Below are 24,006 nucleotides of genomic sequence, written 5' to 3' on the forward strand. Positions count from 1 at the left end.
TCACTTCTTGCTTCTTTATATTTTAAATTATGAAAGAGCAGCCCTTTTTTCCCCATTCCTATTTTTTTGTCATCTTTGGGCTGTTTTGACCTGACCTTTGTTTCAGTAGAGTAGGGAGGACTACGGTTTAGTGTGGCATACCAAGGAAATGTGTAACCTCTGAATCTTTCTGGTAATTTAGGAAACAATGCTCTGCTCTCATTGGGTGCATCTACATCACTGCTTTGGTTAGGATCAGGAACAAATTTTTGAAGCAAATCACTTGATGGCTATCCTAATCTAGCTCAGTGCATGAACTAGAGTCTCTTTAGATAAAATGAAGCTGTCATTTGCTCTGTAGGAGATCACCCAGTGTGCTCCACCTGCTGATAGGCATTCAGTCCACGGGAGCAGATGAGCTAGTCTAGAGTAAATGCTTGTTTTGTGTGCACCCTGGGGCCTCAGCAGCAGCTGTCTCATTCAGGTTCACTCTTGGATTTGCTCCTGTTGGTCTAAATTACTGGCATAATACAGATAAGATCTCGTAAGAACTGAGCTTGCATTTTGAAGCTCCCATTCCTTTAGATACATGTGGACTAGAAGCACACCTCTGCAGTAATTCTTCGGTTTGTACATCAAGGTAATGAAATTGAGAGCTTTTTGCCATTAAGTGCTATAATGGACTACTGTCACCTTGAAATCATTATTTTATAGAAATCGGCGATTAATATGCAAAAAGGCTTTTCTTAACTTGCAGTGAGTTGCTAACTCATTGAGTTACTAACTACTGGAATAGTGTCCCTAGTGTATTAAATTCTCAGCTGGTAAGAGATTTATTAGGTTTCCATTGCATCAAGCGCTTCCACTGGAAAATAGTGGAGTAGTGGGAGAAAGTATACAGATTTCAGCATATATTGATTACAACTGCTAGTGTTCTGGCAAATACCAATGCTATTCAAAAAAAGCCAAAAGTTTTTATTTGTCTAGTAGCTGTGTAGTAAGCTAAAATTTTGCTTTTTAATCTCGTTCTTAGTAACCAAAATCCAAAGTTTGTAGGCTTGTTTATGTGTCCTAATGGCATTCTGTGGATACCCACATCTAAAAATATTTTTCTAGGTGTGTCCTTCTGAAAATTTAGCACTGCTGTAGTTTTCTGATAAAGAAGAGTGGACTTCATGCATTTGGAAAGGGAAAATGGTTGGAGATAGGGTAGTTAGCCGGTCCTGAGACTCTGAATAAAATTATTTTGCCAAGTTCTTTGGAGGGCTTGATTCGGTTAATTTGCAACTTCCTGTCTATTTCTGAACCATCCCTTAGGAATCCTGGTGTCTGGAAAGCTGGTGGGAAAGGGAAGGAAGAATGCAGATAAAAATTGCAGAATACCTGGCATGAGGGAGGGAAGGAGGCAGAGGAACTCAATAGCTGTTCCAAGTAACCTCTCTAATTCTTTCTTCTAAATGAGTATTTCAAATGCTCATTTCACTTCTAGTGGAAAGCAAGCTGATTAATTTTTATGGTGGAAATAATGATAGGGTAGAATCTGTTTTCCAGCAATTTGCAGGCAGTGTAACATCTGATAATTGTATCAAGTAATTTGTAGTAGTCTGAAGTAGGAGAACAAAACAGCTTTTTCAGTCTTGCAGGTAAGTTAACAGGAGGCGGTGCTGATTCATTTGGGGAATGTAGGTCTTGGTCTGCTTTTCTTTAGGTCATCTGGCAGATGCATGGTAGGATGTCCAGTGCATTGCCATGCAAACTGAAGTGATAGTGCATAGATTTGGAGATGGTACAGTCTCTTTCTGGCCCCATTTATTTTTGTATTTAATGTCACATGCGTCAGTATTGCTGATGATCACCCAGAGCCGCTTGGTGAAGGAGGGAAATGCTGGCATGCAAATAATCCTATGTAGTTTCATCTGCTAGTTGAATCTCTAGGATGCTACATGCTTCTTGGAGCTGAACAATAAATCAAGGTAGACAAGCTGTATTTCTGGGTACTCCAGTTACACTGCTACTGAATAAGATGTTGTTGATTAATCAAAATTGACCTGCTGTATAGACCCTTACAGTTCTTACCCGGGGAGACTTCAGATAGTACTAAAAGTGTACTATATTTTCAATTGTAATACAGGTCTTTTTGTGTGTTTGCTTTTTTTTAAAACCAAGGTTGCACTGCTTAACTGACAGGTGATTTTGTTGTTGTTGTTGTCTTGTACCTGACAGTAATACAGGGTTTCAAAGTAGAATATTAATACAAATGGTTGTGGCCTGTAAGATCTCTTGCTGAGCTGAGCCACTACTGTTTTTATTAATAAAGGGACATATAATTCAAAGTGAGGCCAAATATTGAATTAATTAGGTGGATCAGTTGAAAGGGGAGGATTGCAGTGTATAGTATATAACAAAAAGACAGGGTGATGCTGTAGACTACCTCATCCGTGGCAAAAACATCCTTGCCAGAGCTTAAGATTAGGTTGCTTTATCTGTGTGTAGCAGCTCTGTAATTCTTCATACACTACAGCATTTTTGAGAGCTCTACAGACTTACTATCATTCAAATTTAGAACTTCAGCCTTTCCTGTTTTGTAGGAGATAATAGTGTTCTACCGAAAATAGCTGCTCGGAGCACAAAATTTGGACATGCCTTTCATGTACAGGGATCACAAGTGTTTGAAGTGGAAATGGCAGCTTGTATTTTCTCTTGGTGCTTAGGTGCGCATGAACTTGAACAGATGCAGTTGATCCTAGAATCAATTCCTGTTGTACATGAGGAGGACCGTCAGGAGCTTCTCAATGTAATTCCAGTTTACATTCGAAACGATATGACTGAGCCACACAAACCTTTAACTCAGTTGCTTCCAGGCATCAGTCCTGAAGGTAAGTCATTCAGAAAAATACTCTGTATTTCAAAGTAATTAAATAGTGAGCAACTTCACAGTACATGTGTGTGATTGTTAAAAGCAAGTTTCAGCTGGAAGAACCTGTGTGTTCTCTGAAAGACTGTCTTCTGCTGTAATAAAAAAGATTTTGCTTACACAATAGCTACTCAGTCATCTTTGGAGTAGAATTCTGAATCTCTGCAGGACCTGTTTGCACTATTACTCTATTTTGAGACATGGCCCTTCTAAATACAAGGGGATATTAGAATGGAGTCAGTATGAAACAACTGTCTTTCAAATGCTTTTAAAAGACTCTCCCAATCAAACTGACAGCAATGTTTCCTGATAGCTGTTACTGGATACTGATTCAGCTTAAAGCATTCTGTCTCTTAGTATTATTTTTTTTCCTCCCACTTTAATTTAAATTATTCTTGATCTTAGATTTAACCTCTACTCTTCTAGCTTTCCTGTGGCTACAGGATGCATATGTGGCAGTGTACTGTTAGTAGCTGATACTTCACAGGTGGTTAATCTTAAACAAATCCACACCTCTAGAGCAAAGCATTGCACCTTAATCTTAAATTCTAGATGTTTAAAATGTCACTTATCTCCTATTTAATGATAAATTTTTCTCCACAGCACTGGACTTTTTGGAGCAAATTTTGACATTTAGTCCCATGGATCGATTGACAGCAGAAGAAGCTTTGTCCCATCCTTATATGAGCATTTATTCCTTTCCAACGGATGAGCCTATTTCAAGTCATCCTTTTCACATTGAAGATGAGGTTGATGATATTCTGCTGATGGATGAAAGTCACAGCCATATTTATAATTGGGAAAGGTAAATTTATCACTTACAGTGGCATGTAACATAACTGAGTGGTGGTGTGCTTGAAGTAACGTTGCTTTGTGGGCATAATTTTGGTTTTTGTTTGTTTCTTCTTATTAAGTTGGCCTGAGAATAAACTTTTCCCTTGCAGGCAGTGCATTGTCATTGAGTTTATAAATCATTAGACTGACTTGGATATGCTGAAGCACTCAAGGCTCTAGAATATAAAGTTAATCTTTCTGTTACTCTTTTCCCCAAAAAATATTTCTCTAAAAAATAAATAGTTTTAAGTGTGATTGTCTTGTTCAATCCTTAGTGCATGTAATACCAAAGAGATTTAGAGTCATCGTTTAAGATCAGTTAAACACACTTTAAAAGAGTTCTGTAAATGGAGTGAGCTGTTGTACGTAATTCTGGACTTAAATCTTTCAGATGTGCATATGAGGATTGCTTTATGCCAGATTAAATTAAAAACCTGGCAGGGGTACCCAGTTGGATTGAGGAAAATCATTATCTATGTTGAATTGTCATTCTTCCGTAAGGGAATTTCAAAACTTAACTGTCTCTGTCTCGGGAGCTAGAAGACTGGTTTTTAGCTGCTAACGCTTAGGAAATTGTTTTGCAGATACCATGAAAGTCAGTTTTCAGACCATGACTGGCCTATTCATAATAACTATGAAGCTGATGAAGTTCAGCGTGATCCAAGGGCTCTTTCTGATGTTACTGATGAGGAAGAAGTGCAAGTAGATCCTCGCAAATATTTGGATGGAGATCGTGAAAAGTATCTGGAGGATCCTGCCTTTGACACCCACTTCTCTACTGAGCCTTGCTGGCAGTATTCAGATCACCATGAAAACAAGTACTGTGATCTGGAATGTAGTCACACTTGTAATTACAAAATGAGGTCATCTTCATACCTAGATAACTTAGTTTGGCGAGACAGTGAAGTTAACCATTACTATGAGCCCAAGCTTATTATAGATCTTTCGAACTGGAAGGAACAGAGCAAAGAAAAGTCTGATAAGAAAGGCAAGTCTAAATGTGAAAAGAATGGGTTGGTGAAAGCTCAGATAGCACTTGAGGAAGCATCACAGCAACTCGTTGAAAAAGAAAGGGAGAAGAATCAAGGATTTGACTTTGATTCGTTCATAGCAGAAACCATTCAGCTTAGTTTACAACACGAGTCTACTGATGTTGATAAATTAAATGACTTGAATAGCTCAGTGTCTCAGATAGAGTTGAAAGGATTAATATCGAAGTCAGTAAGCAGAGAGAAGCAGGAGAAAGGAATGGCTAATTTGGCACAGTTAGAAGCTCTGTACCAAACTTCTTGGGACAGTCAGTTTGTAAGTAGCGGGGAGGAGTGCTTCCTCATAGACCAGTTCTGTTGTGAAGTCAGGAAAGATGAACAGGTTGAAAAAGAAAATACTTACACCAGTTATTTGGACAAATTTTTTAGTAAGAAAGAAGATGCTGAAATGCTAGAACCTGAGCCAGTAGAAGAGGGGAAGCTTGGGGAGAAGGAAAGAGAAGAGAGCTTTCTCAGTAACAGTGGAGAACTCCTCTTCAACAAGCAGCTTGAGGCTATAGGTATTCCTCAGTTTCACAGCCCCGTTGGTTCGCCACTGAAGTCAATACAGGCCACGTTAACACCTTCTGCTATGAAATCATCTCCCCAGATTCCCCACAAAACGTACAGCAGCATTCTGAAACATCTAAATTAAAACACTCAGCAGACATTTCTTTTATATTCATGAGATGTGTTTGTCTTTTTTTATTACTAGTGTAAGTAATTTTTTTACTTGAATCAGACGGTGTAATTTTGGTATGGATTTCATTAGTTTTCTGTTTACCATTGTTTTTACAATCCAGAATTACTTTCTCTACATGAGTTAGTTTTGTTTTTAAACTGGCATGTCGTTTGCACACAAAATTAATGAATAGAGCAAAATAATGCAAAATGCAGGAGGTAACAAAAAATGCACTAAACCAAGTAAAAAAAAAAAACAAAAACCATTCTCTCAGTAAAACAGTGTCCATGTTTTGCAGAAAAAGAACCTTGCCTTGAAATTTACACAGTGAGACTGTACATAATTGCATGAAAATATCTATTTTTCCCAAAACATTTTTTCATTCATGCGTATTTTAGAGTTTTTTCATACTGTACACATTTCTTAGACACATGATACCAGCAGCAACTGAAATGAATGCAGAATTTGGTACGCATGTGTTATCTACCTCAAGGTAACAGCAGTATGTGGCAAAACATTAACCACCCATAGTGCTTCTCATTATGCACTTCTATTTAGCCAGCATTATTGTAGTAGCTATTCTTACTGAAAATCATTCAATATTTATAAATGTTCTGGTATGCATTCTTTATAGTGAAGTGTTAATATGCAGCACTTTTATTTATTTTAGCAAATAAGTATATTTCTGTAATTATAGAAAGTCAATTTTTGAGTTACTTTTCAGATAAAAGTTTTCGTTTAGCACTATGGTTTTATTGCCTACATAGCTGGATATATATTAACATCGGCTTATTCTGAGGCTATCCAATACATTTTTTTAATTTTTATTTTTTAGTTTTCATTTCAAGTAAGCACTCACTGTGTATAGGAATTTGTAATTGGAGGTGCTTGATCTCTACAAAAGAAATTAGGAATTGCTTTATTATCAAATGCTCCTAGAAGTCTTAATTGTGTTTATTTTTAAAAAATTTTGTAATGTTAGTTGTGTGCATGGAAATAATTAAGGTACAACATTACTGTAGGTTAAAGTTCTATATGGTGAGAAATTTTGTTTTTACTGTATGTTTTTACTGAATGATTCCTGTCCCACTCTCGACTCCCCTCAAAAGCAAGCATGAATAAAATTAGGTTAAATATAGCATGTAGCATCTCAGTCTTCTGAAAATTTGTTTTACCTTCTGATTTTTTGAAATACTGGATGTATCATTGGCTCCCCTGTTTAAAATGAAAAACAAATAAAAACATGGCCAGCAAAAATTACTGTTGTTTTTTGGTGCTTTGTACAATCATAGAATCATTTAGGTTGGAAAAGACCTTTGAGATGGTACATCCGACTGTCAGCACGGGACAGCTGAGCCGACTTCTAAACCCTGTCCCTGAGCACCACATCTGGGTGTTTTCTGAACACCCCCAGGGATGGTGATTCTACCCTGTCCCTGGGCAGCCTGTGGCCGTGCCTGACCACCCGTTCTGTGAAGGCATTTTTCCTGATGCCCAATCTAAACCTCCTCTGGTGCAGCTTGTCGTGTCACTTGTTATCTGGGAGAAGAGACCGACACACACACCCGCCTGCAACCCTGTTTCAGGTAGGTGTAGGGAGTGATAAGGTCCCCCCTGAGCCCCCTCCTCTCCAGGCTGACCCCCCCCACCCCTCCAGCCGCTCCCCACGGGACTTGTGCCCCAGCCCCTTCCCCAGCCCCTGCCCGGCTCTGGACGCGCTGCAGCCCCTCAGTGTCCCCCCTGCAGTGAGGGCCCAGCGCTGCCCCCAGGATTCGAGGGGCGGCCGCACCAGTGCCCAGCGCAGGGGGACGGTCACTGCCCCGGCCCCGCTGGCCACGCTGTTTTTGACACAAAGTGAAGAGACCTACAGGTAACGCAGCTTGCTGTAAGGGCAGCCCTGCTCGCCTGCAGTCCCCAGCACGAGGTTCCCCAGGGAGCAGGAGACACGGCCTTGCAGCCTGCCCTGGCGGCTGGGGGTGCGGTGCCCTGATGGAGACCCCCACAGCACGCTTCTGTCCCCGGGGCCTGCGGCTGCACTGAAGAAAAGCCTGTGTAGCCGTACGGCTGTGAAAGCACGCGTGCTGCTGTCAGTAACCGTTCTTGTTGAAAATACAATTGACTTCCAGAGTGTAAGTGAGCATGGCTGTTTTATCAACTTTTTAGACAAAGTAGCGTCAGCGTGGGAAGGCTGCTGTGAGCGCGTGTGAGCACCTTGGTGTCGCGGACAGCGTGGAGCGAAGGAAATCGTGCAGGAGCTCGGCTGGAGCGCTTGCACAAGGAGGTCTCGGGAGCAGAACCAGGTAATCCTGTGGGTTGTTTCAAAATGCACAGGTCAGGTCTCTCTTGCAGCAAGCCCTAAGGACAACACGTATTTCTCTTCCAGTTCCTCCTAGCAGAACCGTTCCCGAGGGAGCTAATTAGCCGTATGATAAAGCTACATCTTTTGGCAAGCTCCTACAACTTTTTCCATGACAGTGTCTTATTTCCTCCAATTTTTCCATCCCTCCCCCCGCTCCTCTGGCAGGTAGCACAGCAGCAACTTGCCTAAATCAAGGAAATGTTTTCAGTGTGGCAGAAAATGGTCACTTGAGGGATGGGACACAGTGTATGTCCTTGGGCATGGTATGGGAGTGTTCCTACAGCCACATCTATTTGTATCTATGGGGCTGTAGGGGGGAGGAGTTGGCTGGTTGCCCCCTTTCCTAGGCAAAGGAACTGTTTTGGTGTGGTAGTGTTTTTTTGAGCTTGGGTGGAAGCAGCAGGTGGGAAGTGCTTAGAAACTGGAAACAAAATTCAGCTTAAAAACACCTCCTGTGCAAATGAAGTTTTGTGGGGGTTAACCCCAGTGAAACTCAACAGTACTTAAGAAGCCTGTAATAGTAGAAAGGGAACATCTTACACTCAAAAAGGAAGGGGAGAATCAAGTGTTGAGCCTAAATCCAGCATGGTGCTTCACTGCCTTTGACTTCTAGTTGTGTTGGGGAGAGCAACGCTGTACAGGCACTGCCGCCTGCGCTGGTGCAAACCCTGCTCTCGTAGCTGGCGCCGTCTGTGCATCGGTGGGGCATACAGCTGGGCAGTCTGGCTTATTAAGAAGAAGTAATTCTGTATGTGGAGCTGATTAAAGAAAGTAAAAGTGCTTCGTAAGGACCACGCAAAGTGAAATTTACTGCTAGAAAGGGAAGATGCTCCAAGTGGGGTGTTGGGTTCTCCCTTGGGAAACGTGGGGGAGCAGCCTGCGGGAGGTGCAGGCTTTCGCTGGGTGTTCCTAGCACGTACAAGTTGTTTCTGTCCCACACTCATCAGCCGTGTCCATCCCTGCAAGAATAAAAATAAATAGGACAGTTACATGTATAGCTCTTTGGCTGTGACCTAGCAACTGAATTGTCTTGAAAAACGTATTATGGAAGAGGCTTAAATTATAAACCAGATAAAGGGGCCACTGCTTCATGCTAAAGTGCTTGCTGAGTAAAATGGAACACCCTTATTTAACAAAAAAGCAAATAAAAAGCGATGCTAACCATCTTTTAAAAATAGCTTTTCTTCTCTGTGTGTTCTTTGGTTAAAAGGCAGCATTTTAAAGTATATCCAACAAGAACTTCAGCTGGAAGAGACAATGTTGACCCTTACCGAACAGACCAGGACAGAGAATTTTGCATCTATTGTCATCACATGAGAGCTAATAATTGCAAATCGACAATGCTCAACAGTTTGTTCTGATCAGGAGTTTTCAGTCGTGGTCAGTTAACTTTCTCACAATTGTATTTAATTTTAATTAAATAAGAGTTGCTATATTTATATATGTATCAGCTATTTATATAAGACTTTGCACACGCTGCTGTTAGTGGAATGATTACGGCACGAGTATAGCGCATCTTAGCTAGTCTTTGCCTTGAGCACAGCAGGTCTCCTGGGGCTGCGAGCTGGAGATCAGGTTCTGCAAACCAGTGGGTAACTGGGGCAGCTGGGCAGCCCCTCCTGCTGCATCTTCTCTGTCCCTGGTCAGCAGGACAGCTTGTGTGCTTGCAGGCAGTGAGTCCACTGCTACAGCTGCATTTGTGTGCCTTGGTTTACTTTGTTTTGCTGTCATCTTGCTATTGCTTTTTCTGTGCTGTAGAAGTCCTTAGAAGCGCGCCTGGTACGTAACGTTTAAAGCCCTGCTCGGTTCTCTCGGTTCTCTCGCTTTGGGCTGGCTCATTGCCTGGAGGCGTTCGTTTACAAACAGGTTTTTAGTGCCTTTTTTACAGGGGGGAAGGTTTCCTCCTGGAGAGTTTTTCTTCCACATGGAACTAATGTCACTCTGGAGCTACTTCTGCTATTTTTTCCTGTCCCCTTCTATACCCTGTGATAGTCTTAGGTACAGAGTTTTTCCATGTGTGGGCTTCCGTCTCCTGCTCTGTAGTGCATACGCTACAAAACACAGAGGATTGTACTTGGAGTCCTGAGGAATTTTGACACGCTGTGGTGCAGGTTATTTCTGGGTATCAATGGGGGGGGAAAGCATCCTCAAACTCAATCTGCTCTCACAAGTCTTCCTTCTTTATATCCGTGTTGCTTTTCTGTTGCTGAGATTTGGAAGTTCTTGTTAAGCCTTCAGGTAGGTTTAACATGTAATTAAACAGTAAACTGTCCTCATTCTTCCAAAGATGCAATCCTGAGCAACAGCAGCCCTGAACCAGTTTGTTCCTTATTCCTCGAATTACTTCAGTGCTTACAAAATCCTGCAAATTCTTGTTTGTTGTTCTGCTGCTGTTTGCGTCAGTCTTGAGCTAAACAACCTGGCAAGTAACGCTGCAGGGTATTTAGTAACAAGCAAATAATCCAGATCACTGCTGGCACCCAGCACCCTGAAGAAACGCTTCCATTCCAGGGTCTCTATATTTAAAATGGTTATCTGCTTACTCTGGCTGCTATTTGAGAACTCCTTAAAATATTGACTGCTGAAAAGTTCAGTGACTTCGTTTGACAGAGAATTAGCATTGCTGATAAGATGATTTGCGTGCACCAGGCTGTGTGTAGAGGCAGCTCTGCCCTCGTGGCCCCGTGGTTATGGTGATAGCTGGGTACCGGCCGTGCTGTGCAAACAGCAGTGGCAGTAGCTGGTGGCAGTCACGCAGGATCGCTGCCTTTCCTCCGGAGCCTGTCGCATCCTGACTGCAGAGCAGCCCTTCTGTAGCGAACGCTCATCGTAAAATTCCTCTTGTAATTTTTGTGCTGGTCTATTGCGGCCAAAATTACTTCTAACCTTTATGTCACGCAGCCTGGCTGTTACGCGTGGCATGAGATACGGATGTGTGCTGTTTGCAGTGGGGTGTGGGACAGGGAACTTACGCCCGGTCTGTCTTTGGAGCCAGTGATACCGTTGCCTTTCGCAACCCGCTCGCCTTCCCCGGCTTCAGCATCCTTGGTGCCAGCATGAGGGTGGTGGGCAGCGAGCGGCAGCAGGAGCACAGGCGGCGTGGCGGGGCTCCCGCTCTGCCTTGTGCATCCTGCACCACCACGGGCCGGGTCCCTCGCTGTCCCGTGGGATGGAGCGCAGCCGTACGGAATGGGATGTGGGGAAGGACTGCTGCTGCGTTAGCGGGGCCTTGTGTTGGGCTGCCCTTATTGACAGTGCACCCCATCGGTGCTTCCAGGGCAGGGAGTCATTACTGAATGCGTGGCTGATGGTTTGTTGGGGTTTTTTTCAGTGTTGACATTTGTTTCCTAGTTGGAAGAAGGCTGATATATTTTGCCCTAATTTGGTATAGCTCCACATTACTTGTGTCTTTGCCTACGCTTCTGATTTTTGCCATATTTCTTGTAACCTCTGGTTTCGGCTTATTATATTCTAGTAACCGTTCAGGGCTGAGTTCAGTCCAAGGCGTGGGGGTGATCTCCTGCCTGCTCGGCTAAAGATTATCGACCACTCTCAGAGTAGATGTGAGGCCTAATAAAACACAGCCTTGCCTTTCTGTCTGAATTTTGCCATGTTCCTCAAGCCATACCCCAAGGCTCTGGTGCTGTGCAGCGTGGAAGCTCCTTTGCCACACTCATCACACCGTGGCTGGTGCAAGGTACATGTAAACCTCATCATTTTTCTGTGTCATCATCCCCACAGCATCTTCACAAAAAGGTGTCTCTGCAGCACAAATGTAGCCAGGGGCAGAGTTTCTGCTTTACAAGGTGGTCGATCCTTACTTAGCCTTCTGGTTTGCAGCTCAGGCTTCAGCTATGGATGCCCCAAACCCAGACTTTCTCACTGTCATTCTTGGGGATGCTGTTCAGACTAGATTAGAGCTTAAATCTTCAGTGCTAGAGGCTGTAGAGAAACCCATCTTTCCATTTGATGTCTGTCTTGAATTTTATCATTTTTAATCATTTAAAGCCATAGATCTGAATAACCAAATGACAGATTTATTGTGACTTCTATGTTTGTTTGGATATAGACTTAAACAGCACAGCTCTTGAAATAGCTGGATAGCTAGCAGAGACATTTTTAAAGCCTGTGATCAAGAAAGCAGATGGGTTTGGGTTTTGTTTTGTGTTATCTCTGCCTCAGATTTTTTACAGAGCCTCTTAGCAAATTTGATGTTGACGCACACTGAAAGATTAAGCTACTTCTGCATACTAAATTATCTTTTGGACCCATGGACGTGATATTTCACTGATTGTCATGATTCTTTATTTTATTTTCACTTGCTTTATGCAGAGAGACCCTCAGCTGTTTGCATGTGTGTATTTTACATCACACCTAGCAGCAAGGCGCCAGCCTGTATGGCTGTTGGAGTGCAGAGCAGGTGGGAATGGCCTTTGGGTACTGCCAGCACTTACAGCCCTATTTCTGTTGACCTTGCTAACTGCATCACCTAGCGTACAGCATCGATTTCCAGCTAGACAAGGTACAAAACCTCACTGTGGCTGGCTTAGGGACCTGTGCAGGGCGAGCAGATTCATCATCTAGGACAGAAGCAATCCCAGAGTAAAGCAAACCCTGAAAGCCCCAGTGGAGCCATGGCAAGCTGGGCACCCACCGAGTGGCTCATGGTTTGCAGCTGCCAAAACATCCACCGCTAGCTAGGAAGGGCACGAAGGGGTCTGCTCTCCATGCCTGCATGGCTCTCAGGTAGTTAATCAGTCCCTTGCCTCATTTCTCTTGTCCTGATAAAAGCATAATTATGTCAGCAGTGAAGCAGGTTTTTTGGTTCCTCAGCCATCATGGAGCAAAACAGGGAAGCACAGAGTTGCTTGGGTGGTTTAGTGGACAAGTGAACCCAAAAGGCCTTGATGTGGGGCGGTGGGTTGGCCGTGCGGGGGCTCGGGGCTGGCGGCGGGTACCAGTGCTGGCAGTGGAGGGGAGCCAGGGCAACAGGGCAGAGTCCGGCTCATCCTCCAGAATGCTGGCGCAGCCTGGGGAGGAGATTTCCATCCTGCCTGCCAGGAATTACAGTCTGTGTTGGCATGGGCAGGAGGAAAAATATGATGGGAAGCAGGGAGATTAAAATAACCCCGGTGAAAACAGGATGTTGGAAAGCTGGTAGCGCTGCGGGGCGGCAGGGCCGGCTGCGGGGAGCTGCCAGGGGCCAGGAGGCTCCCACACAGGGGCTGCCTGCAGGAAAACACCCCCTTCTCCCGTGTTTGTAGGCCCACACCAAACCCCCGAGGCAGAGGCAGCACGGCTTTGCTGGCAGAGAGAACGCAATGTCCTTGCGTTCCCCAAAATGTGACTGATTATGGCTATTGACACAAATAGGTTCACTCACCTTCTCTCAGCAGCCGCCTGCTCTCTTTTTCATCGGCTGAAGGTCATAAACCATTCCTTACAACACATCAGCCTGGCATCATATTTATTTAACTGGTATGACCTCACAGGTGCTGCCAGGCACCAAAATGAAGCTCTATTTCACAGCTCGGCTGCCACGAGGGAACTGTATTTCTCCCAGCTGATCGCAGCCTGCTCTCCGAGCCGTGATCCGTGGCTTCCTTCCAGCCTAAGACAATATAAAAACCAGACCGTGTTTTTCTCTTCCCGACTGACTCTTCCTTTCAGGGGCTGCCAGCAGCCGTCGCCGGGGCGGATTTACAGGGGGGTGGCGGGTCCCCATCACCGCTGAGCCGCTCTGCAAACCGCCCGAGGTTTGTGCTGCGGCTGGCGGTCGGCCAGAGCCCCTCGCACACCGTCTCTGGTCCTTTGTGAGCAGGGGCAGCCTGGTGCCAGAGGCTGGTTTCAGCCTGGGAGAGTGTGGCCGGCTTCTGAGAGGACTTCGCACGGTGAGGTCCCAGGCTCCAGCACGTGTAGACTGTGCTCAGAAGCCAGCATGAACTCAGCTTAACCCCATAACTTACGAGTTCGTTGAGCCGTTAGGAAATGCGCACTAAAATCTCTAAGGCTAAACCAAACTGGTTTGTTCTTTAACATAAAATCGAAATTGCTGTTTTCCTTGTGTCCAAACTGCTACCCACCTACTTACCTCCCACAGTCAAACTGAATCTGCTACGTACATCACAGGTCACCAGTGTTTGTCTGTGCAATGCAGAATCAGATGGGTGCAAAACAGTCCTTGGGTGAGTTTTGATCAGCTGGGCTGTTAACACAGAGCAATTCTTCTCGGCCAGCTGGTCTTCTGCTAGTTAGGACAGGCACCGTGGGAGAGTGCTGCAGCCTTCCAGCAGAGGAAGGGAAGCTCGGTGCATGGCGGGCTCCCCCAGGCTCTGCCCAGCACCCTGCGGGTCCCACAGCCGTGAAGCTGGCCTCTACTGGGTTTCCCTGGTGTATCTGCAAGTTATGTTCCTCATCGGTGTTGCAGATGATTTGTGTCCTGAGGATGCTGGCGTGACTAGTATTTCCTATAGCCTCAATGGCTCTTCTTCCATGCTCAAACAATGAGACAGATTTGCTCTCCATGTCCATAAAATAGGAAAAACGCTATGCTCGTCCATGAACATCACAGATGTTCACTGCATCACCTGACTTTTATGACAGATGAGAAATAATAGAAGGTGATGGAGTGCTTAAAGTGAAATAATTAGCTGGAGTTAGTGGCCTGCCTGCACCAGGAGCTCAGGCAGTTCCCCGGAGTGGGGGGATGCCCAGCTCCTTTAACAGCCAGCCCCAGTACAATTTTTGTCCAAGCAGAAATGAAAAGATGTCTTTCTAGCTGAACTTCACTGTTCCGGGTTTTGACATGCATTTTGGCATCTGCAGGAGGTGTCACAAGGAGAGGTGGCTTCAAACCCCCGGAGACCCCTGCCTGCTGAGGGGGAGGAGGGGGCATCCCTGTGGCAGCCCAGAAAACATTCAAATTCATGTTAGTTTTAAACATTTGGCTCTAGAAATCTCTCCAGGCACCACTTTAATCCAATTTACAGCGTCTGGCTCAAGTGAAGTATGAGAAGAATTTGCTTAAGCTATTTGAGCGATGATGCGCAGCGGCGGGGACCTGGGCAGGCCGGCAGGGCAGCTGCCTGGCACCGGCCCCGGGCACCGCGCAGCCAGGAGGGCTCCGGCAGCCTGGGCTTGGGAAAGCTCCAGGCCCCCAGCCCCAGCACCCTGCACGCTGCCGGCCAGCACAGCGACAGCAGCTGGTGGCGGACCACCTTGGTCCTTCCCTGTCTTCTCCTTAAAATACTCGTGAGGCTGCTGCAAAAGCCAGGTTGGAGACCCCACCGCTCATGCCTGGGTGACTCGCCGGCGGGGCACACTGCCTGCGGCTGCCAGCACGCCCTGCTGCCATCTCGCTGCCATGTGCTTCCCCGGCCCCATCGCCCGCCTGCCTGAGCTCACAGCAATTTGGGAACGGGATCGTTTTCAAACATTTCAAGCCACCTTCGGCTTCCTGGTGAGGGAAGAAAAGTCAAGTCTCAGGAAGGTTTTGCAGCATGCTCAGATGTTAATTGCTTTCCCCCTGCACCCCTAAGAAACGCGCGTGTTGTCTTTTCCACTTCCCAGCAGGGAAAACGGAAGATGGAACAGCTGAGCCTTGCCCTGCCGAAGCAAGCTGCTGGCTGGAGTGGGACTGACCGGCCTCCACAAGGTGCTGGGGTTCGAGTCACCTTGCAAGAAGCCTTACGGTAAGGAGAAAAAGTCACTTACAGCTTTGGCTCTCACTTTGTCCCCAAAATCTATGCAATGTCCTGGCCATTTATAGAAACTAATGAACCATGTCATCTGAATATGGAGCAGCTGCAAGGAGAGTTGGGGCGGTGATGATGATTAAAGGTAGCGTCCAGATGGGAACGCAGTGGGAGAGCTCAGCTCTGCTCCTTTAGGAGAGCAAAGTGTGCTGGTGCCGCGGCGCGGTGCCACTTGGCAGAGGTGGCCCGTCCTGCCAGGAGGCAGCGCTCTGGCCGTGCTGCCTTGGCAGGGCAGGCGGGGATGCTGGGGGTCGCTGGCCGCCTTGGCAGCAGCTGGGGAGCGGGGCTGGCTGGGACACGTGCTGGGGCGGCACCTGGCCTCGGGGTGGATGGTGCCCCTGGGACAGGACATGCCCAGATGTGGGGACGATGCCGGAGGGCACAGCGGTGGCCAAGTCTCTGCCTGGGCTCTTATTGCTGCTCGGCATCCCCTGGCAGTCCTGTGGGAAATCCCACCAGCCCCTCTTTCCCCAGGCTCTTGCCGTCAGGGTTTGGGGGGTTCTATCACTTGGACAAAGTCAGAAGCCCTTGGGGGAGCACGAACTCGGGATGCACAGCCAGCTGCCCTGGCCAAGTGACTACCCACTGTCACGGTGGTGCGTACCAAGACCGCTCTCCATTTTCCTTCTGGCAGTTTTGTGCCTCTGCCTGGGGCTCCCGTGTGCACAGGTGCTGCTCCCACCCTTCCCCTTGGCTGAGGAGCGATTCCTGACCTCACTTTCCGAGACGAGGTGGAGGGGGAATAAAGACACATAAGGCTGGTCCCGACTGAATGGAAGGGAGGGAAGATGAGTTAAGCTTCATTTATGTTATTTATAATGTTATGTGTTATATATGTATATATAACATATATGTGTATATATATGTATGCTATTAATATTATAATGTTACATTTATGTATGTTCTAATAATAATAATTTATTACATTATTAATTCATGTTATTACTGAGGTGGTGCTGTTTACCATAGTAGCATTCATGACTTGGGCCAACAGCGAGGTCTCGGGGATGGCACCATCACTGCGAGGTGGGATCTTCTGCTTCTCTCTGTGTTTGGAGTTTCTCACACCAGGAAGCTGAGGTGGGACCAGCATCCCACCGCTGCTTAAGGACTTATCTTTGGATGGCAACCAAACCTTGCTGCGGCTGCGGCAGAGCAGCGTGAGCTGGCCCAAGGGCTGGCTTCTGCAGTCACATGGCCAGGAGTCCACAGCAGGTCAGCTGCCGCCGGCGCCGCGGTACGTGTGTTCTGTGGTCATGTCACCATCTTGCCTGCCTTCCCCTCAGGGGAGACTTCTTGGGGAATGATCAATACATTGAAAAATACTGTTGCACGAATGCCAAGGTAAGTCATTTTATGTTGCTAAATAGTCGGTTCCAGTCAATGAAGTTTGGGGTTTTTTTTTAATTTCTGAGAATGACGCGGTAGCCCCTGGAGTGATGTCAGCCGCGTTCCCGCCCGCTGTAGCAGCCCAGACCTCAGCAGGGGCTGGCCGGGCGGCGCTGAGCTGCCGTCTCTGCTGGGCTGGCAATGTACCCAGAGCGTTACAAATGAAAATTTCCAAACATGAAGGCAGCACCGAGGGAGAGGAAAATTCCCCTCCAGCAACGTACTCTGCTATTGTCAGGGCAGCGTAGAACGAAAGCAAAAAGGATTTCAAGACCAGCTTTCGGCTGCCCGTTGAGGCTCTGGTTATAAAACGCAGCCCGAATGCACCGTGCCTGAGCCAACCCCTCCCCCTGCCCAAACCTTAAGCCAAAGGATTTAAACAAGCTCTTATGTAATGTGGTTTTAGTGTTTCCAGTAGAAATAGGTGTTCTAAATATAAATGATTTGCAGATAAAATAGGCTTATATAAAATGCTTTTAAGTTTATATAACCCTATATTGGCATTGCACCTGACCCCTCCATCAGCCATCAGCCCAGTGGCGGGGCGGGGGGGATGTGTGTGGTGCTGGCTGTGCCCACTGGCGGGGACATGGCTCGGGACTGTGCTGGCAGCTGCTGTCACCTACTGACCCCCATCCTGTCCCCAACCCACCAGCCCATGCCCTCCCAGGGATGGTGCTGCTGGAAGAGATGTGGTGTTCCCGTCAGGGCGGGCCCCGGAGCGGTGGAGACCCCAGTTTCTAGCAGCGGTGACCGTCCGGACTCAGCAGCTGGACACCCCAGTTACTGTCCCTTGGGGTCAGTACATATTTTTATATACAGACATTATATGTGTGTGTGTGTATATATTATTATAGATATACACACATATATGTATACATATTATTATGTATATATATTATATATGTGTGTGTATATACATATTAGATATGTATAGCTATAGGTATATAAGTCACCTGCTTTGGCCTTTCAGGCAAAGAAAGTTGTTTTGAACATTGCGAGCTGGAATTCTCCTTTATTCCACTGTGCATATGTATGTGCACATATATGCATGTATTACACACATATATATATATATATGACACAGTAAAAGAGCTGACTGCCTCCAGCTTAGGGCTTGCAGCGTGGCCTCAGGCTGTGGGCTGTTCCCAAGCCGTGGCCACAAGCCGGGCCAGCGGCCAGGCACAGCTTGCTGTCACAGCGAGGCCACCTGAACACCTCAGGCTCTTAAGCGAAATCCCTCCTCCACCACAGCGCATGACAGCAAAGGGTGAGCCCTCCTCTGCGATGCCTCTGCTCCATGGCCAGCTTCATCAGAATTGCAGCTGATCAAAGCCGCCGTGCTGCTCATCAGGCTCAGTGACAGTGGCCCCTTGATAAGGGTGGCAGCAATTAACTTAGAAATTCTGTGCACCTTCTGCACAGAAAACAATGGTTGCTGCATTACAGCCCCTACGTATGGGAAAGGAGCTGAGTCAAATCTTGCGCAACAGCCTTCAGTGCATCACACCAGCCACTGGCTTTTAGGGGAAGGACTGATTACGTAGATTTAGCTCCTGACACGTGTACAACACATGCATAGAATTATGTATAAATATATAGATATTCATAGATAGGCATCACAAGAGCAAGACACACGTGCACTTTTTGCACACAGAGAGACACAGACACAGAGGGAGACGCACACATTTTTTGCACACACACACAGAGACGCAAGAGGCAGATGCACATTTTTTGCACAGACACACAGACACGAGAGGGAGACACGAGCACATGTTTTTGCACGCACACACAGAGCCAAGAGGGAAGGCGGTCCTGGTCCAGGTCCACCACAGTTACTAAGGGCACAGCAGCCTGCGCTATAATCCCAGCAAACAGTACTACTTGTGATGCACAATGTGATGACAGAGCAATAGCAGCACAGTATCAGCTCGACACTGCAAAGTGTTGCAGAGAGTAAGACAAGGATCCATCACCAACTGCCACCTCTCCACCATCAAGGCCCACTCTTCAGCTGGGAGCCCCATTGCAGCCAGAACCAGGAGTCTTTCCGTAACTGGGAAAATACCTATGTGGTGCAACCACCCATAGGCTACTGGCCCAGTCCCAGAGCTTGCCCACCATTTTTACTCAGTAAAAACCACAAGTAGTTTACACACCTAGCCCATGCACACCTTTAGGCTCAGGGTAAGTGCAGGCGTGCACTATCTTATGGTCCATAAGGTTCGCACATGCCGGGGATGCTGGCCGGACACCTGCACGTGGTGGAGTTGCCATCAGGACGGAGCTGCACACAGTAGGGATTGTCTGGCAGGTCCTGCTCACATCTTGCTTGTTCAGGGGGCTCAGGACAACTACCACCTGCTCCTTACAGCAGTCCTTCAGCTCCCTGTCCAAGTTAGGCGATCCCTAATTAAAGACAAAGGCTTTTTCATAAGCAGTAATCCAGAGCACACCGGTGGTGCCAGCTCAGAGAGGGAGGGCAAGCCCCCCAGAACAACCCCTCTCCTTGCCAGCACAGCTGCCTTGGTGCGGCTGAGCCATACCTGCACTCCGGGCGGCCGAGACACCCCTGTGCTTGGTGCAGCCCTGTGCTCCGGGCGGCTCTGCGCGTCGTCGCTTTCCTCCTGTGCCGCCCTGGGCTGGCGCGGGCAGGCCGGGCGCTGCTGCAGCAGGCGAAGCTACAGGCAGGCACGGACAGGGCACCGGGCACGTGTGGTGTTTTCCTTCGCGAGGGAGGGAAGAAGGTAGAGCAACACAAGCCGCTGCTGTGAGGGTGGACCTGGAATCCCCTGCAAGCTGTCATGCCACTGTGTTAGTACGGAAATATTCCCAGGGCGACCAAGGGAGAGAGCAATGACAGGAGGAGTAAATACACTCCTGTCTTTAACCAGGGCCAGGTAATACACCGAAAGCAAGGCAGGAGCAAAACTCGGTCTCCTCTTTGTGCAGCGCAGCGCCGGCTCCCGGGCAAGGCAGCAAAGCGTGACCACGGAGGACCCTGGGTGCTGGCTGCTGTGCCCGTTCCCGCGTGCTGCGGCAGCCGGGAAGGTACCGCAGCCCTTCTGCCAAACACTGGGGCTGGACAACGGGGTAAAAGAGTCCCCACAGGTGCACAGAGAGCTGCAAACCTGTTACAGCCCCTGGGGCTCCTTAGGGGCGCTTTGAACTCAGCAACAAAACCAGTTACATTACACATATAACATTATGTATACATAGATATATAATATAATGCTATATTTTATATGTACTATACTTTATATTAAATATACATGTAGATATGCATGCATATATAAACAAGTTTGTATAATATATACCTATATGTATATAGACATGTTATATAGGTATAGCTATAGGTATATGTATATATACACATACATTTAATGTCTGTATATAAAAATATATACATATTCTATACATATATAGAATAGATTCTACATACATATACATGCTAGATGTATACATTACATATATTTCAATAGTTATTTTATATAGAGATGTATATGTCTCTATATACATAGATGCATGTGTACCTAAAACATATACACACGCATAAGGTGTGTGTCTATGTGTGTGTGTACACAGACGTATATGCACACAGGTACACACAGACACAGCCCCCCCGAAGGGAAGCCCACCTTGCGCAGCGCACTCGCTGTCTGCGAGCAGGTGACCCAGGCGGCGGCAGGAGGCTCTTGCGCTGCCAGGGCTCTTTCGGGAGCTCAGTGGCGATGTGTCACCCCGGGCCCTCGCACGGACAGCCGTTCCCGGCGCCTGGACCCCGCACAAACCCGTGTTTTCCCCAAGGACACTTCCCTGCCAGGCAGTGTGAAGGCAGGCAGGACCCGCGGTGTGTTCAGTACCGCGCTCGGGCGATGTCCCGCAGAGCCCCACGGGGATGGTGGCTGCATTGGTCCTGCAGAACCAAGGGAACGGTGTATTTCCCCACCTCGCAGCCCTGGCCGCTCGGTGACCCGGCACACAGCGGTACACACCTGGTTTCTCTTCCAGAGGCAGCGGTCACTTTCCTCCGGGGCTTTTGAAAGAATAAGGTAAAAAGGCAGCATGAAGAGTTGCGCTTGCAAACACTTGGCAAGCTTTTCCCCTACTGGGATTTGTGCTTAAAATTCATTAAGGAAACAAAATATTGGTTACAGTGATTGGCCCACAAAAACTAAACTGTCACTAAAAACCTTCACCTTCCACCCCTTCCCCTGATACTATTTTGCTACAGTTCCGAGAAGATGGTTATTGATGTGCCACTTTTCCAGTAAGTATGAGAACAAATAATACTAAAGAAACTCTTAGAAGAATTTTGCCTATTTCTCCTGCTTTGGAGCTGGGTGATAGGGCACTCGACATGAAGGTGTACGTAAGACTATGAGCCATGCTCATTAAAACTTCAGCCAACTTAAGCAGCAGCCCTAGGTAAGCCTCGCTCCATGTGGCTTGGCACCATGTCTTGGGGCACCTCAGCTGGCCACCCTGTGGGTGCTGCTGGGTGACAGCTCTGCTTACTTACCACACTTTTCCTCCTGTGCTGCATTAGCTTCCCTTTTTAATACCGTGCTCCTTCCCAGCACCTTTCTATTCCCTCCCCCTGAACTTAAAAAACCAAAAAGGTACCTATTTGCCGCAGAAAAGCAGGGTGCCGGAGGGAGCGCAGCGTGCGGCAGCAACTGTAGGCTGGGTTTAAGGGCTTCTGTTAACAGCCTGCATTAAGCATGCATGAAACCAAGCCAGGCAGGGCAAAAACTCCACTGAGCTGCAGTCGGAAAGATGCCATCCTCCCCTGGGCACAACTGGTGTCGTCACACTGCCTGCCTTCCTCCCTGCTGATGGCAGAGGGGATTGTCCAAACGACACAGGAAAGTGACCACCTTCCCCGCCCCCGCACGGCAGGGACCCCAGAAGCCCCCCAGGGGGTGGAGAGGGGGGTGTGCGGTGCCCTGCCTGCACCTGGGTTTGAGCCCACCAGCCCTGTGACTGCAGCCACCTGTGCTGCCCATGCCCGTGTCCACCTCGAGCTGCTGCTTCCACAGCCACCTCCACAACTCCGCTGTGAGCCCGGAGCCGGGGGAGCATCACACCCTGCAGGTACCCACAGGAAGGGACCTCCTTCCTCCTTGAAACTCCTAAATGAAACTGTAAATGGGAAATCCCATGTCCCCAGGTACCGCATTTCCCTTTCTAGCGAAGGTCTCTTGCAATCTCTAACATGCGTGGCATGAAATCACCAAATGCCCTGCACATTTCCCACATTTCTGTTACTTTCCCACAGAGTTAACTCATCAGTGCTGGTCTCCCCACCCAACCCATACATATATGTATATAGACACATTACATATGTATAGATGTATGTGTATATACATAAATACATGTTCATATACACATACATGTGTGTGTGTATAAAATGTATATGTATAAACACATAGCATATACACACACGTGTGTACATCTATAAAATGATATATTTATATATGTATATCTCACCTTTGCAGTACTTGCATCCAGGTAGGAAGCACAGAGCCAGTGGCTAAATTCTGGTTTTAATGTCTAAAACTGCAGATGAAAAAAGAAGTCATTTTACCAGCAAACACATTCAGGAGAGCCTTTTTGCAAGTACAAGCTGAGCAGCTGCTGGGTGACCAGGTAGCAAGAGGACTGTAGTCACGTTGCTGTGGAGGGTGCTGTTAAATTCATGCTCATGGAAAGCTGACAGCACCATTTCTGAGCCAGCTAGCTAGACATCTCCGTGGAGAGTAAGGCAGCTGAAAACAGAGGTGACCCTGGCTAGGGGAGTAAAGCCCGTTTGTTTTTGCAAGAGGCGTAGCTTGCACGCTTCTGTTAAAGTAAGAGCATAAAGCACCGAGAACAACCACTGGAAATTTAGCAGCATCTGATTTTCAGTGCTGAAAACACACCAGCCGGCTCTGACAACGTGGGACAATTTTAGGAGCTGAAAGACAAACGATGAAACAGAGGCACACCTCGTGCTTTGTACCTGGTGTGGCGCGGAGCTGGCCACCACGCTGTCACACTTGGCAGGCTGGCTGGCAGCCGCTGCCACCCAGGTTCACCCGAAATCCCAGCACCCCCAGCTCAGGAGCGATGCATGCAGGCGATGGGGCCTCGCTTTGCAGGCAGGATGGTCCCTTGCTGACCAGACAGCACCGCTTACCCTCGCCCGGCTCAGCCCGTGTTGCCACCAGCAGCTCCCAGCACAGTGCCTGTGCTGCGGGACCCCAGCCTTACCTGCTGATCCAAGTTGGCTGGGTAGCAGCAATATAAACAGGTGAAAAATGAAAACAGCAACAACCTCAGCTTGTTTTCCCGCACAAAACAGTGACTGGCTGCTTTGGTGGTTTCTCCTGACTGATGACACGGATGCTCCATGCTGTCTGGAGCAGACCCTGTACTGCCTGCCAGGAGCATCAGCACCAGCAGGGCTCCAAGGGCTTGGCCCTTTGCCAGCCATGGGGGCACCTGGCGCTGGACCTGTACCCACAGCAGGAGCCGGCGTTCCAGACGGGGCTGTATTCATGGGCCTCCTTCACCTCCTCTTCTTTGAGGCTATACCTAAGGAATTCAGATTTAAATTAATCCTTCGGCACCATCGGGTTCAGGACTTCCACACTGAAGGCTAATGAGCTGCATTAAGATTAATTCCCATCAAGGAGAATGCCAATATCTTTGCTCCTCAGTGCTCGTTCAGCCCCTCCCGCCATTGCTGTCGCAGTGCCGTGGCTCACGCTGCTCAGGCGCAGGAGGCTCATGGCCGCTGCACCCGATGGAGCTGGACTCATGCTGAGCAAGAGGAAGGGCCAGATGGCAGCAGGAGGCATCTCCCGACCTCAGTTTCCCTGTGGTTCTGATATCGAAAGCCATCTCGTGGAAATAACAGCAAACTGAAAACTACCCAGGGTAGATGGAGCTTCTGTCTTCTGCTGTTTTTTGGTGAAGAACACGGTCACAAAGAGCGCTTCCCTCTGTACCTAGCTTAGCAGGAGTAAAAGCAACAGGGAAAATGCATAAGCAAAGAGTAATTTTCTAGTAAAGTCTTTGAC

General features: G+C 47.5%; 2 protein-coding genes and 1 long non-coding RNA gene across 6 annotated transcripts in view; 2 read left to right on the top strand and 1 right to left on the bottom strand.

The window, feature by feature from the left end:
- MAPK6 (mitogen-activated protein kinase 6) overlaps window positions 1-6,694 on the top strand; it is a 31,560-nt gene extending 24,866 nt beyond the window's left edge. For all 4 annotated transcript variants that reach the window (XM_040601887.1, XM_040601885.1, XM_040601884.1 and 1 more), the window contains exons 4-6: window positions 2,691-2,855; window positions 3,497-3,698; window positions 4,312-6,694. In XM_040601887.1, the coding sequence (XP_040457821.1) occupies window positions 2,691-2,855; window positions 3,497-3,698; window positions 4,312-5,410 (1,466 nt within the window). In that variant the 3' untranslated portion in view covers window positions 5,411-6,694. The remainder of the gene's footprint in view (window positions 1-2,690; window positions 2,856-3,496; window positions 3,699-4,311) is intronic.
- A 2,624-nt stretch (window positions 6,695-9,318) lies between these two features.
- LOC121091663 lies at window positions 9,319-16,426 on the top strand. Its single transcript, XR_005828994.1, has 3 exons — window positions 9,319-9,575; window positions 15,366-15,487; window positions 16,185-16,426. It is a non-coding gene; the product is annotated as an uncharacterized LOC121091663 (long non-coding RNA).
- Window positions 16,427-17,324: 898 nt separating this feature from the next.
- Window positions 17,325-23,715, bottom strand: LOC121091072. Its single transcript, XM_040600259.1, has 6 exons — window positions 23,692-23,715; window positions 22,433-22,495; window positions 20,935-20,975; window positions 20,578-20,855; window positions 19,486-19,738; window positions 17,325-19,348 (listed from the first exon to the last, which is right to left on the bottom strand). Exons 1-6 carry the CDS (start codon window positions 23,713-23,715, stop codon window positions 19,321-19,323), a joined length of 687 nt encoding a protein of 228 aa, XP_040456193.1. The 3' UTR covers window positions 17,325-19,320.
- Window positions 23,716-24,006: the final 291 nt, after the last annotated feature.

Source organism: Falco naumanni, chromosome 7 (assembly GCF_017639655.2).
Source record: "Falco naumanni isolate bFalNau1 chromosome 7, bFalNau1.pat, whole genome shotgun sequence".
Lineage (NCBI taxonomy): Eukaryota > Metazoa > Chordata > Aves > Falconiformes > Falconidae > Falco > Falco naumanni.

Excerpts from the sequence above, each read along its gene's own strand:
- LOC121091072 (XM_040600259.1), bottom strand. The coding sequence starts at position 23,715 with ATGAGCCTCCTGCGCCTGAGCAGC. Across the intron at positions 20,856-20,934 it reads GCCTCTGGAAGAGAAACCAG|GACCAATGCAGCCACCATCC; the intron begins GTGTGTACCGCT and ends TTGGTTCTGCAG. Across the intron at positions 19,739-20,577 it reads CAGCGAGTGCGCTGCGCAAG|CTTGCAGGGGATTCCAGGTC; the intron begins GTGGGCTTCCCT and ends GTGGCATGACAG.